This window comes from Ornithodoros turicata, chromosome 1 (genome assembly GCF_037126465.1).
Source record: "Ornithodoros turicata isolate Travis chromosome 1, ASM3712646v1, whole genome shotgun sequence".
Taxonomy (NCBI): Eukaryota; Metazoa; Arthropoda; class Arachnida; order Ixodida; family Argasidae; genus Ornithodoros; species Ornithodoros turicata.
Window position 1 is genome coordinate 132,620,600 of NC_088201.1, and position 13,463 is coordinate 132,634,062.

At 44.6% G+C, this 13,463-nt stretch overlaps 1 protein-coding gene and 1 long non-coding RNA gene across 6 annotated transcripts in view; both read left to right on the top strand.

The window, feature by feature from the left end:
* LOC135369133 (uncharacterized) lies at positions 1–2,540 on the top strand. 2 transcript variants are annotated; one of them, XR_010414938.1, is made up of 4 exons: positions 1–501; positions 706–813; positions 1,379–1,487; positions 2,329–2,540. It is a non-coding gene; the product is annotated as an uncharacterized LOC135369133 (long non-coding RNA). The 2 variants fall into 2 exon arrangements; XR_010414937.1 differs by having other exon boundaries at positions 1,379–2,540.
* Positions 2,541–4,382: 1,842 nt separating this feature from the next.
* The window catches only part of LOC135378605 (uncharacterized), a 29,014-nt gene continuing 19,933 nt past the window's right edge, over positions 4,383–13,463 (top strand). For 2 of the 4 annotated variants that reach the window (XM_064611680.1, XM_064611678.1), the window contains exons 1-5: positions 4,383–4,635; positions 5,017–5,276; positions 6,596–6,648; positions 7,973–7,991; positions 9,014–9,201. In XM_064611680.1, the coding sequence (XP_064467750.1) occupies positions 4,532–4,635; positions 5,017–5,276; positions 6,596–6,648; positions 7,973–7,991; positions 9,014–9,201 (624 nt within the window). In that variant the 5' untranslated portion in view covers positions 4,383–4,531. The remainder of the gene's footprint in view (positions 4,636–5,016; positions 5,277–6,595; positions 6,649–7,972; positions 7,992–9,013; positions 9,202–13,463) is intronic. The other 2 variants (XM_064611681.1, XM_064611682.1) reach the window with 2 other exon arrangements.

The window sequence follows — 13,463 nt, forward strand, 5'->3', positions numbered from 1 at the left end:
TATCGTTTCCTTTATTCGTATCACCGATTGAAGCATATTGGAAGTGTGGGTTGACCTGACTGCACTTGCATTCAAAGTAGTGATTAACGTTGTATGTTCGGCAGTACAACGTTTCATTAAGTGCCTTGGTTCGTCTTTGTGCTAAAACAAATACGGTATCACTAATTAACCATCGAGATTAACGAGTTTTCGATGACTGTTGAAGTCTTGAGTAAACGAAAGTCGACAGTTATGGTTTGCAGGGCGGACATGCCGGAACATAAATGCTGGTTAGTTCATTGTCATGTCAGCCCGACTTCGGTTGTTGCATTTTTCGCTGGTAGTGAAACTACACACTGAAAATTTTGCGCAAGTACTTTTGTTTGCATATCATGGTTTCATAGCAACTGGGTTTTTCTTTTTATAGGTGCTTGGACTATCTTGCATCGGTGGATATGAAAATAGTGGTAACCTACCCTACGAAACAGCTGTTTGCACATAAGCTTAACAGTTCCCTGTGAGGTGAGGGGAAGCAGTTGTCACTGACGTGTGACTGTGTTGTCCTCCAATGTTCCTGATGTTCGATGTGCCCCCTAATCTTACTCTGGAGGGTGCCTCTTTAAATTTTTTGTCAACAAAGTATTGCAAATATAGTTGGTGGAAGACTCTAACTGCTTTCCATTTACATGGTTGTCTTGTGGTTAACGAAATCGAACTTTTTTTCAGATGCTGTGAAAGTCAGCAGGGAAGTGCGATGTAGAAGAAACGACTGCCAGAAGCTTGCTAAGGAACCGCACAACCTGTGTGGGCAGCAGACAAAATATTCATCAAACGGTACAAAACTAGTATTTTTGTGCTTGGTCGTTTTGAGACATCCTTGGTATTGTATGGAGAACAGCGTGACTATGTCATTCCGTCTTGCTTCACCCAAACAGCTATCTGGTAGTAGTGCAAGATTTGAGTTCGTAAAAGGTTTATTCACTGAAGTCACCTCAGCGCCATACTATAGGTCCCGCAATGTTTAGTCCTTGCATTTGTTTGCTGCATTATGCTTTTTAGGTGACTATTAACACCAAAAATATGGAAATTGCTCAGACATTCTACAAATCACAGAGCAACAAGTTTTAAACACCAGATATACGGTAACAGCTTGATATGGGTATTGATATGGGCTTGATATGGGGCATAATAATATGGGTAACAGCTTGACTGAAGTCTACAATAGGGCCGATGGCAGCAAATCTGCCTGCTAGCGACAGTGGCGGTCTCCTGCGGATGACGTCATGTGAATAAACTTGTATACTACTTGTACGTACTTATAATATTTGACGTGGTGATACAGCTCTTGCTTTGTATTGTCTTTTATAATATACACAGTGTTTATTTTTATCCTGTACAGAAGTTTTGCACCAAAGTTATGAGAGCAGCACAGATGTTGTTTTAGCGTAATGGAGTGATGGAAGTGCTGCGCCAATCATGGAGTGCTTAGCAGTCGCCTGCTCGACCAGGTAAGGTCGTGTGTCACGAGAAAACGCCTGTCACATTGATGTATTTTCACAGCGAAAGCTGTTACATCCTCATTTCCCTGAGATCCTGGCAGCGTCCGCTAGAGCCCTGTGCAGATAAGATTTTTAGCATCCGCGTACATCTTATCCGATCCGCACCGTTGCATACACAACCGTTTAGATCCGCAAGTTTCGAAGGACGCGTAAACACAGCCGGAAGAATGTTGGTATAATTTCGGATGCCTCCATGCTCTCATGGAAGGACTCATGGCGACAAGCGAAGGTAAACCTTTCAACAAACGCGATATGGAGAGACTTCTGGAACGCTTCCTCACCGGTGCTCGTGTGGACGCCAAAATGCCTTCTCTCCCGTCTTGGCCGTGCATGGTCAAAGGTGAACCCGGACATGTGCTCGCTGTCGGTGCGCAATACAAATAAATTGCTAGTAGAAAAATTACAGCATGCGGTATATCTGCATCCGACCTCGAGCCATCCGATCCGCACACCGCAGAAAGTGATAAATTCTCATCCGAATCCGCAAGTATCTTACGGATATCCGCTTCCATCCGCGGATGGTGCAGGGCTCTAGCGTCCACATCAGGTAGTGACGCGCAAACAGATTTTCAGCTGTTGCTGCAATTTGTGTTGTGTAGCTGTAACAGTTCTGTGATTTTTGTACGTGCAGCTTCTTTTCTTTGTGTCTCTCAGATCAGTGTTGATACAGCTTTTGCTCTTATGTGGCCAGACAAGCATCCCGTGAAAGAGTGTGCATAGCCACTAAACAAACTAGTTAGAACTAGCAGGCTACATAATGCTTTCTGACATGTTTTGTTCTATTTTCTAGCCACAGTGAGTCATTGGAGGCAGTGCTGCAGCACCAACAATCACTCATTAGAAGAAAGGAATGAGGTGGCCATCAACACCCTGCTGCCAGTTCAACACTCCTCAGTCAAAACACAAGATGCCTGCTTGGCGGCAAAGTCAATCCAGTTTTAGACAAGAGTTTTGTACCGTAGACTTCGTGTGTGGTTTACTGCAAATAAATGTTTATGCTGAGATCCGTGTTGCTATCAATTATATCATATTTCTGCATGAATGCATGCCAGGACGGTAGCAGGACTAGTCATGGTCTAAAGTAGGTCTAAAGGTGGCTAAAGTAAGGTACAGGAAATGTATAACCCTAGACCTGTCGCCTGAATGGAGGGATAAAATTGGTCTAGCTGTAGACTTCATGTCTAATACATGGTTAAGTGTCTGACCCTGTTCCAGACATCCAGGTCAAAAGAGTGTCTAAATCACGGCTAGGTACATAGACATCGGATGTCTAGGGCTAGATGGCTAGGTGGCGTAACGTTAGACGTGTTATTTTACGTCTAGTGGAGGGATACTAGACATTTGGTCTAATTGCCTAGACATTCTATAGACATTCCTTATCTCTTTTTTTAGACGTCATTTAGACGTTTACTAGCCCACCATGTGCTCCCTGGGTTGACACTCGGTGGAGGAGGAGAACCAGAATGCTTGCAGCCAGATATCTTACATGCACCAAAGAGGAGGAAAAGAGTACGAGAACCAGGGTCAGGGAGGCTGAGACAAGAAAATGGCAGGAACGTATGAAGGGGCACTACAGATGTACAGGGAAAGAAAGACAGAGATCACAATTAAGAGAGGAACTGTTTGATAATTCGTACGGGAGCACTTTATTGTTTGAGGCAAGAACGGGTATGTTACGGACCAAAACTCATTACGCGAAATTCCAACGGGATATCGACACAAGATGTAGCTGGTGCACAGAGGGGGAGGATGAGACAGCGGAACATGGAATCTTGAGATGTAGGATGTAGGGGACTCAACCCGGCACCAAAAGAGGCCGTTTAGCTGTGGGAGGAGGCAGGGAGGAGGCACTCGGTTACCGATTTGCTAGCTTGACGAATGACGGTTGCGGTTTTGAAAATGACGGGGGAAGGGTGGACCAAGACGCGGTGGCGGCAACCAAATGTCGATTGAATGACTGTTGGCATAGAAAGCGAAATAACTAATAGGGTTTTTATTAAATACTAAATACAAGAAATACCAAACACTTGATGAATCAACCAATTTGTAGCTTTATTTAGTAGTAGTAGTAGTAGTGGCACCTAATCCCTTTTGATACAGGGCAGGCTTCCGAAAAAAGAAAGAAGCGGAGTCCACAGGTGCACAGGAAAGTAGAAGATAGAAAGGAGAAAGGGAAAGGAAAAACAATAACAAAATAGTCACTCGTCATTTGCCGATACGTCACTTCCACTTGTGTTCGCTGCTGCCTGTTTAAGTCGCTCCCACTTCACTAGGCGGCACTGTATCCTCTTGACCTCTTGACCGTGTCGTGTGGCTGCGGCGCACTGGTTTCGGTTTGTTGGCGGTACAGCTTGTCCTCGATGCCCTCGGTATCTGTCGACTCCATTTCTAGTGGGATTTCTTTTAGCCTGTGGCACTCGAGAAGGATATGTTGGAGGGTCTCTGTTGCTTTGCCGCAGAGCTGACATGTGGGGTCTATATTCCCAAATATTTCATTTTTTCGGACATTTGTAAGCAAACACCCGGTGCGGGCCTGAAAGAGGAGGGCGCTTCGCCTATCTCCTTTGTAGTCTTCACAGGGCTCAGGTTGCAGTTTGTTTTCCATGTAATGTTGTAGACTCTGCTTCTTCCGTGCTTTCTTTGTCCAGTCGTCTATTTCGATTTTGTTTATTTCTGTGGTTGTAATCTTCGTCCACTCTCTTTCGTTGCGTGCTGTTTGCCGTTTTGTTCCGCCACTGTACTTTTTGTCGTATTGGTTGATTTTAGCTATCCATCTAGACTTTAGACCGCAACTTTTTTTTTACCGCTTATTTTTACTTTAACAGGCTAGGTGGCGTATGCTATCGCCCGATGCAAAGGGAAGGCCGCTATCCATCCATCCATCCACATATAATGGCGCGATCCAGTTGCTGTTTGCGTTTTCGAAGTACTTGTACGAGTTGCTTGTGACAGCGAAATATTGTGAATTATGTTCAACGCGGTATGATTACGTTATGACGAACGCGCCTGCGAAGCATTGTTGGAGTTCCATCTGCAAGAACACTCAAGATCGAAATCCTGGTCTGATGTTCTTTCAGTTTCCATCGGACCGAGCCCTGTATGTCCTTTCGAAAAAATTGCAAACCCCGAGTCTAGGGAACTAGAGAGGTTAGGGACTAGCGAGTCCTCATTATCGCTGTAAACGTTTCTTCTTCACCCTCGAAGCCGGTGAAGGCATTATTTGCAGAATGCTAACGGGAACTAAAAGAATACCGTTTCCTCGTGCCTAGAAGGCAGAAACTGTGCATTGACTAGCTAGGCAGGAGTAAAGCACAGGACACGTACTAATAGCCGCTCTACCTAGAGAACCTATCCTCGCTTTCTAATGACATGCGGTTACCAAAAAATCTGTCTGGATTTCGGGCATGCTTCTAATTCTGTATAGGGGTGGGGGGAATAGACGGTTATTAAAAGGTATTAAAATTCTGTATGGTTGCAGATTGAAGCAATGGTGTATCAACAGTGGGCGCGAAGATCTTGTCGACCATGACAGGCGGTACTTCCAGAAATCTGAGGCAGTGCTATGCGAAGAACATTTCCTTGATTCACAGTTTGTGCCCGCTGAGGCTCGTCAGTTTAACAGGCATGCCAAACAACTGCTTTGGAACGCTATCCCGACACAGTTCCGGATTCCTTTTCCGGATGGTCTGTTGAAGAATGTGCTTCACAGACCCACTTCGAAGAGGAGGAGACGACCATGTAGGTAGAAAGCTACTTTACAATCCAAAATACAACCATTGTGCATCAAGTGCTAAAGTAAAATAAGTGCATAAAAGTGTGCATTGAGATGGAAGTGTCACAAAAAATGTCTAGAAAATTCCCCTGCAGCCTTTTTTAATGTCAGGGGGTTTCAATCGTTACCTTAAAACTTTATTGAAAATTCCAAACTCTATTGCATAATCAATATTCAGTGTGGTGGTAGTGCAAGACTTCTGCCCTGTATGTTGTGTATTGCAACCTCTGCATGCAACCGCAAAACAACTGATTAGCAATGGCTTCCCTGCTTCAAGATTCCAGAAGAGGCAGCAACAGTTAGTCATCCCTTTCCTTATCAGTAATGTGACCACATTCCTCTGCAACCCCAAGACAGGACATCTGCAGTGGGTGGGGGTGGGGGGGGTGGGGGGGGGGGCAGTGCTGTCAGTCAATAAATCAAGCTCTTATTTTGCATGTTCCGAATGCTGTTACCTTACGCTATTTTAATTAATTATTATTTGCATTTTGATGTACTACCTTGCACACATGCCAAAGACTTTTACCAGAATGTACTCTGTACAGACATGAAGGGAAACTATTGGCTCAAACTCATTGAACTTGAACAAGGCTTGGTGGCGGCCAAGTTGGTTCAGTGAGCTAGTTCGTATTTCAGAAGTTTTGGCACTGTGAAACAGTATAAGCAAACAGGACAAAAGGAGTAAATTACACATATGACAAGTTCCACTAGCCACTGTTTATTGAAATGATCAAAGAAATGGGGAGAAAGAATAAACACAAGGGAAGTGAGCAAAACATTCCAGTTCTTCAGCAAGGAGCTGAGAAGATCAGCCTCTTTTTCACAAGGGACGATAGAAGGTGCACTCACACAAGAGCCCTGACCTGCATCGTGTATGTAAAATCGTAGAACTGAATGTAGCAGTGTAGAACCAAAAATCGTACGTGAACTTCTATTTGTGCTGGAACCGAACCTATTCCAAAATTTTCATGATACTGTTGAACCCGAACCGGAGCAGAACCGGAAAAAATAATAGCGGTAACCAGTTCGCAACGAACCAGTTTGGACGTAAAAGAAGTCTGTGCAACATTTCAAGTGCCTCTCAATCCCCAAATGAGGACACACTGGTCTCCATATCATGGATTAAGCGAATTTTTATTTATTTATTTATTTCACATACTAATGGCCCAATTTCATGAGCCTAAATAGGGGTGGGCACAGAACCAAGCAAGGGCAGCATCAGGACGAATCAGTGATAAAGCTGTAGAAAACTGTTCTACACATGAACTATTCAGCACTGTTTCAGGCAACGCATTCCACTCAACACATTTTCACCTAGCAGTCAAACGAAGACTTATAATAAGTATGCTTCCAGCGGCTTTTTTAACATGTCAAAATGCAGTTGTCCTTGTGAGAGCTGCGGCTAGCATCCCATAGCACTGCGGTGTCTGCTCTTTAGAAAGGAGGCGCAGGTGCCATGCGGACACTTTTCAAACGCTGGGTTTCCAAGCAAATTCTCTTCTAACAACTGCTGTATTTTCCGAAAGATGAATGACCTGCTATCATGCACGGAATGAGGCAGGAGTAGAGTGCTAGCTCTGTAGGACAAACCCAACATTTACCTTTACATGTGAGCAGTAAAAATTAAACCAGTCAGAAACATGAGAAGGGGAGAGGGAACATACACACAACGGTGCCTGTCTGATCGGTGGTGACTGGAAAAATAAATGTAGTGGAATGTTCGCGAATGCAGTGTGACAGCTCAGTACTGTCGTCTATCTATGTAGAATTATGTATATCGTAATTGGCTTCCTTGAAGTGTATCTTGTTGGCACTGTGCACGTGAAAAAAGAGATTTTGAGAGCAGAAAGTAGCAAGATTTGATTGCTTCATCAGTGCGGACGCTATTTGCAAGTGCTCATTTATTCTCCTTTCTCTCGCTAAAGGGAGCCCCCGGCCACTAAATACGTCAATGCAGACAACTGCAGTAAGCTATTAGCCACGCATTTCTTGATGAAAGCAGTTTGATGGGAGATAGAAAACGGAAATGTTGAACCAGCTCGTGAACCGGTTTGATTTTGAGCGTGGCCTAACCGGAAGTAACCCTAGTTTTGTGTCTCTGCATCCTCGCTTTTGGTGTGTTTTTACAGAGCACTGGGGAAACTCAAATCTTGCACTACATATAGTACATGCGCATCTAACTGTTAGACTTGCATTTGTCTTGTCTCATCCCGTTTATCCTTACTTTATCACGGTATATGTCACTGGTAGCTTGCATTCATGCCACACATTAATTAAGCTAATTTTGTTAGCCGAACTTTAAAATAGCCAAGCAGATGTAGCATGTTTCTCCATGAATTTAGAAGGCTATGACCATAACACACCAGTGATACGGATTTGATGGCGCAAATTCTGATCGCTATATGTGAGGCAACATCCTCACAATGATTGTTACATCAGTCTTGTTCACTTGTGTTTCAATTGGCAAACTGGCACGAACCAGGAATGTGATCATAAGAGTGGAGTTGTTGTTACATTGAAAATCATAATAACGGAGTTACTGTGAGACCCTTGTTGTTCGTAAGCCCCGAACAAATTTTTTGAATATTGCAAATTTTAAGGGCACAAAAAATTTTTTGGCAAGATTTGACATTTGCTCTCATCACAAACTTTATCATTGCAGTTGGTTGTACAGATTACTGGTAAGCATTTGAACTGAATATGACGCACAGTAACCATTCTGTGTCTGGCCATTCGTTCAGTTTGAACTGCTTTGTGCAATGTCACTTATGAATTGTGCAGCAGGTGATCTTGATCTTATGACGAAGTAGGCCTATAAGGTAGAAATTTTAGTATCTAGGGTTCACAAAATTTAATGGCCACAATATGTACCTTATGCATGATGTGCAAAAAATGGAGGTAGTGTAGTTAATTAGGCTTTACAGGATCGTTATGCCGAAGATCATCATAAACGGGCTCAATGGCATTTCAATGACATTCACAGGGTCACACCCAGAAGTTTATCACAGGACATCTGTCACTTGTCTGTCACTTCTGTCACTTGCACAGCACAAATCTGTCACTTGCCAAAACATGCTTGCCGAAATTTGCATTTGTGGAATTGTTGACTCCACTGTCAAATCCTCAATCCTGTGCAAAAAAAAAAAAAAGCAAATCACACCACAATCATACCTTGTTCTTATCCACATTTCTGCCCTCACCCACCATATAATGACAGGGCTCTGTGGTAATGCCCTTGATCGGAATAAAACTGTACCTGAATTGACCTAAATTGAGACTCCACAAACTAGAGGAGTTCCCACAAACAGAAATTCCAATTATTGTGCTCTGGTAACCAGCAGATTTTTGGTTGTCAAAATTTTGTGGAAGTCATATGACGAACCCTACAATTTTCATAGTATGTTTTGGCCATTGACTTCCAAATTCATGAAGAAAAAGCTCCTTCACTTTTGTATTGCTCTCTACCTTCACATTACTAATTTTCAGCTTCACGTAACAAAATTATCTCAATTAATGTGTGACACAACAACAAACCAACACAGTGTTTGACAGAAACTTTAAGGAGTGGCATTACGCCAAGCAGGCCGTCTTTAAAAATTAAATAACAGTTTCTTACCAAACGCCTTGTACATTCCAGCATACTGGCCATTTCTTATGTGTAGAAAATTTTTCCATGTTCCTCTTTCACCAAATTCACATGCAGAATCAACTGTTTTCCCAGCCCCATCCCCTGCATGTTTTCAACAATGCGTGAGCACAGACGAGGATGAGATGGCTCAAGCTGTCAGTGTGGAAAACTACGAAATGTCGGCCATCCACACTTTCCCTAGGGAGCGTCTCGTCAGTATTGCCAAGAAGCAATGGCAAGAAATCAAGAGGCTCAGGGTTCAGGTAGGAGCATGCATATTAAACATAGTAGTAGCTCCAGCAATGAAACACAGAATCACGAACACTACACGAAATGAATTAATGAATGGTTGTCCCTCACTCCAGGTGCCACCACATCAACTATCATTCATTAATTCGTGATTATTATTATTAAGCTCAAGTTGAAGGCTTTCCTCAAGCAATTCTAGAATGTCTTTTATCCACTTAGTGTTAGATCACGGCGTTCAAGCAGTTATGTGGGCGTAACTTAATTTGCTTAAAGACACAAAAATGGGCTTCCTGAGCTAGTAATGCTTAGGGTCTGCTGTGTTAGGGCAAAGCCCAGTAAAACATGTATTTTATCCCCGATTTTACCATTGCCACTTGGGGTACAACCAACCGCATTGTCTGCTACGAATTTCTGCCATCTTGACTCCCATGTATAGTTTTTTAGTATCCATTCCAGACCTTAAAAATGAAGTTGTTGTTCATTGCTTGCGATGCGGTCACAAAAGTGTAGTTATGCGCTTAGAGACACACTGCATTTTGGAGTTGAGTAAATACGTAGCAGAGGAGATTTGAAAAAGTTGGTGAAATCAGTACACAGCATTCATGCACAGTAAGCATGGGAGTCAATATAGCGGCTTTTCTGCATTCGCTTCTACAAAGGGTGACTCACACTTCACAGAGGGAGCTAATATTCACGCACCCTAATTCATCATTGGACATGCCGCCATCTTGTGAAAGGTAAAGCATTAGATCATATTCGTCTCTACCTTTGGCTGCACGCCACCTAACAAACCGCAGCAGAAGCACTGAATGAATTATAGTAATAGCAGACGAGAGGTATATTTCGCGCTGACCCGAAACTCTCACAACTTCCCTTTGTGTGCGATGAAGTTTTCTGCCTTAAAGGTACTATCACAGGAGCGGCGTGAACCAAAACAACGAGGAGAGCAGGAAACCACGCACGAGTTACGTTATTTGTACCATGTCTCATGGAAGGCATGAAGCAGGGGGATTAATTCATTGGCAGTCATTCGTTTCTCTGCCATCTTGAGTATGACGGGTACTCCTCCATTATTAGTGGGAGAGGCAATACACTAGGTGACGTTAGCTAACATTAGTTGGGTCAAGTCAGGTTGGGTTAGACAGACTGAGGAGGTCATATCATCCCCTCCAGGCATGCACTAGGCAGTGCAGGCTGCACTCTCTGCTGCCTTTCCTCCTAAGCCAACATAGTTAAGCCATGCTCCCACAGCTCCTCATAGAACCCATAGTTTTAGATAATTCAGGCAACACGGGGAATTCAACCAATGAAAATGAACTATGATTCTACCATTCGGCCACTCAGGAGTCTCTCAGTGTGGCTCGCTTTTCGGCCCATCCTGGCTACCATCGGCTTTTACTTTTACTGGTTTTCACGCCCGACGCACGTTATTACATATTCGAAAACAACTAAGGCGAACTGTGGACGAAATACACATTTATTTGGTACAATGTGCTGACTCAATGGTCTGACACAAATATTCACCATGCGTCATGAGCCCAATCCATTGCATTCGTTGAATCCAATCAGACCAGGGCCCACTTGCACGAAACATTCCTAAGTGCAACACTTGGCAAGTGTTTCACTAACGCGTTAGTGCACTAAGTTTAGGGTTGCAGTTAAGTGGCTTGCACGAACACTTCGACGACCGCCCTAAGTTAAGTGTTCTAAAGTGGATCGTGGCTACGAGCAGTAACAGTTTTCGGAGGCTCTCATTGGTAGAAAGAGAACTTCCGGAGTTCATCCCAGGAACGCATGTTCATTCATGTGCATTCATCAAGGCATGTTTGGATTGTGGGAAGTCGTCTGCTTCTGCCGTCGCACGTAAACAGTTTGTAGAACCAAAATAAGGTTGTTAGAACATTTTTTGCGTGTAACATTTTTGGGCTGAAGTTGTAAACGTGTTACAAAGGGAAGAAGACAACGATCGTGCGGGGAGCACGTGAACTGTTTTTTTGATGTTTACTTTTGTCATTCTTGGTTCGGGTACCGTGAGACATGGTCGCAAATAAATGATGCTGCGATGGAATGCTTGAGTCCCTGTCTTTGAGCGAAGCTCCCCAACGAACGATTTCACATAACTTTTGGTGCCGAAACCCGGGATCTTCGAGGACTCAAGGTATTGAAGGACTCTGATCGACGAACACTGCTGAAACGGTAACGACGCAGCGAATCAACGGAATCGAACACGGCGGACGCCATGTCTCATCTACCGAAGAAACGTCAGGTGCTCCGGTCCCAAGTGACCCGAATCATCACCGAAGCCAACAGTCTACTGAGCGGGACTGGAGAAGCCACATTGGACGCTCTCGATGTGTTGATCAAACGACTTCAAGCGTGTCACCAGCAACTTAACGACGTAGACGCTGAAATCGAACACAGCGAGATCGAACAGAGCAAAGAGGATTTTACGCGCACATATGAATACAACGACCGTGTGATTACCTGCATCGCCAGACTGAAATGCAAGAAGAATGGATCTGTACAAGCTGGAATACAGACCACTTCTACGACGAGATCGACAGCAGTCAAGGTGAAACTCCCTAAATTGGAGTTATTGAAGTTCGACGGCAAGCAGCGAAATTGGCAGGCCTTTTGGGAACAATTTCAACGGCTGATCCATCAGAACGAAGATCTGACCCACAGTGACAAGTTCAGTTACCTAAAGTCGGTATTAGTCGGCGAGGCAGCAGCTGCTATAGCAGGTCTGCACTTGTCAGCAGAATGCTACAAGGACGCAGTAGAGTTGTTGCAGCAACGTTATGGGACGGAAACTGCCATCATTCAGGACCACATGGAAGCGCTTTTGAATATTCGTCCCGTACGATTGTCCGAAGACGTACGCGAGCTTCGTAAGCTCTATGACAGACTCCAAGCCCACATTCGCGGACTGAATGTCCTAGGTGTGAGTGAAGACTCTTACTGTTCACTGCTGTACCCTGTACTGCTACGCTCGTTACCGAGAGACATTGTGCTGCAATATCACAGAAAATCGGCAATGGCATCCATCCCGGTGGGAGTTCCATCTGATATTCAAGCTGGAGACAGCGCCGGAACGGCAAGAATTTCTGACCCTGCTGTGAGGCAATACCGGAAGAAGGTGTCAGACCTACTTCAGCTGGTTAGAATTGAAGTAGAAAGCCGGGAGCAGGCAACATCTACCCAAAAAACCGACGACAAGGGACAGTACAAGACTTCTCACGACCGGAAACGCCAGCCAACAGCTTCAGTAGCCGCACTGCAGCACTTGGCTGGGAAGACACGCTGCACATTCTGTTCGTCACAACAGCATGGGACGGAGAATTGTGATTCTGACATTCCGTTAACGAAGAAAAAGGAGATTCTCACAGCTGAGCGGAGGTGCTACCGATGCACTAAACTTAATCATCAATCCAGGGAGTGCAAGAGCAGGTTGCGTTGCAGGAAATGCACAGGCCGACATGCAGCTTCAATGCGCGATCCAAGCTACGCGTCGAAAAAAGGATCGAAAGAAATTGACGGGGATCAGGACGCTGTCGCAACGCCAACGACGTCCGTTAGCCTACATTCAGCTGCTGACAATTCAAGGAGGGCTACAGTTCTCCTTCAGCCTGCGACGGCTATGCTGTCAGGAGAAATCTCTACGACACTTGCCAGAATCATGTTTGATGGCGGGAGCCAGCGGTCCTTCATATCAAGGAGGATGGCGAAGAAACTGGGGTGCAAGTATTTGGAGACCGAGGAGCTTACGGTTGAAGTGTTTGGAGGCCACCTCACAGAACGGAGCTTCAGGAGAGTACGATTGTCAATGAGCAGTCGTAATGGAGAAAAGAGCTTCGAGATTGAAGCATTGGAAACCGACAGCATTTGCGAGCAGATTCTTCCGATGATTGACAAAGATATACAAGGCAAGCTGAACGACAAGAATCTGGAGCCAGTTGATGTTATTCAGACCGATTCCAAAGAGATCGCAGTGCTCATAGGATCCGACTATTATTGGGAAGTCGTCAGCGGGAAGGTGGAAGACCTCGGCAAGGGACTGAGGGCCATCGAAACGTCCTGCGGCTGGTGTGTTCAGGGTCCCATCCCGACAGGCGGAAATGTTGTACACTGTAACAAGACGGTAGTGCTGCGGACGGTGACGCAAGAGCGGCCACTGGAAGAGCTCGTGACAAAGTTGTGGGATTTGGACAGCCTGGGAATACGTGAGACAGAAAACGATGATACGAGGGATAACGACGTTGTAACGTCGTTCATG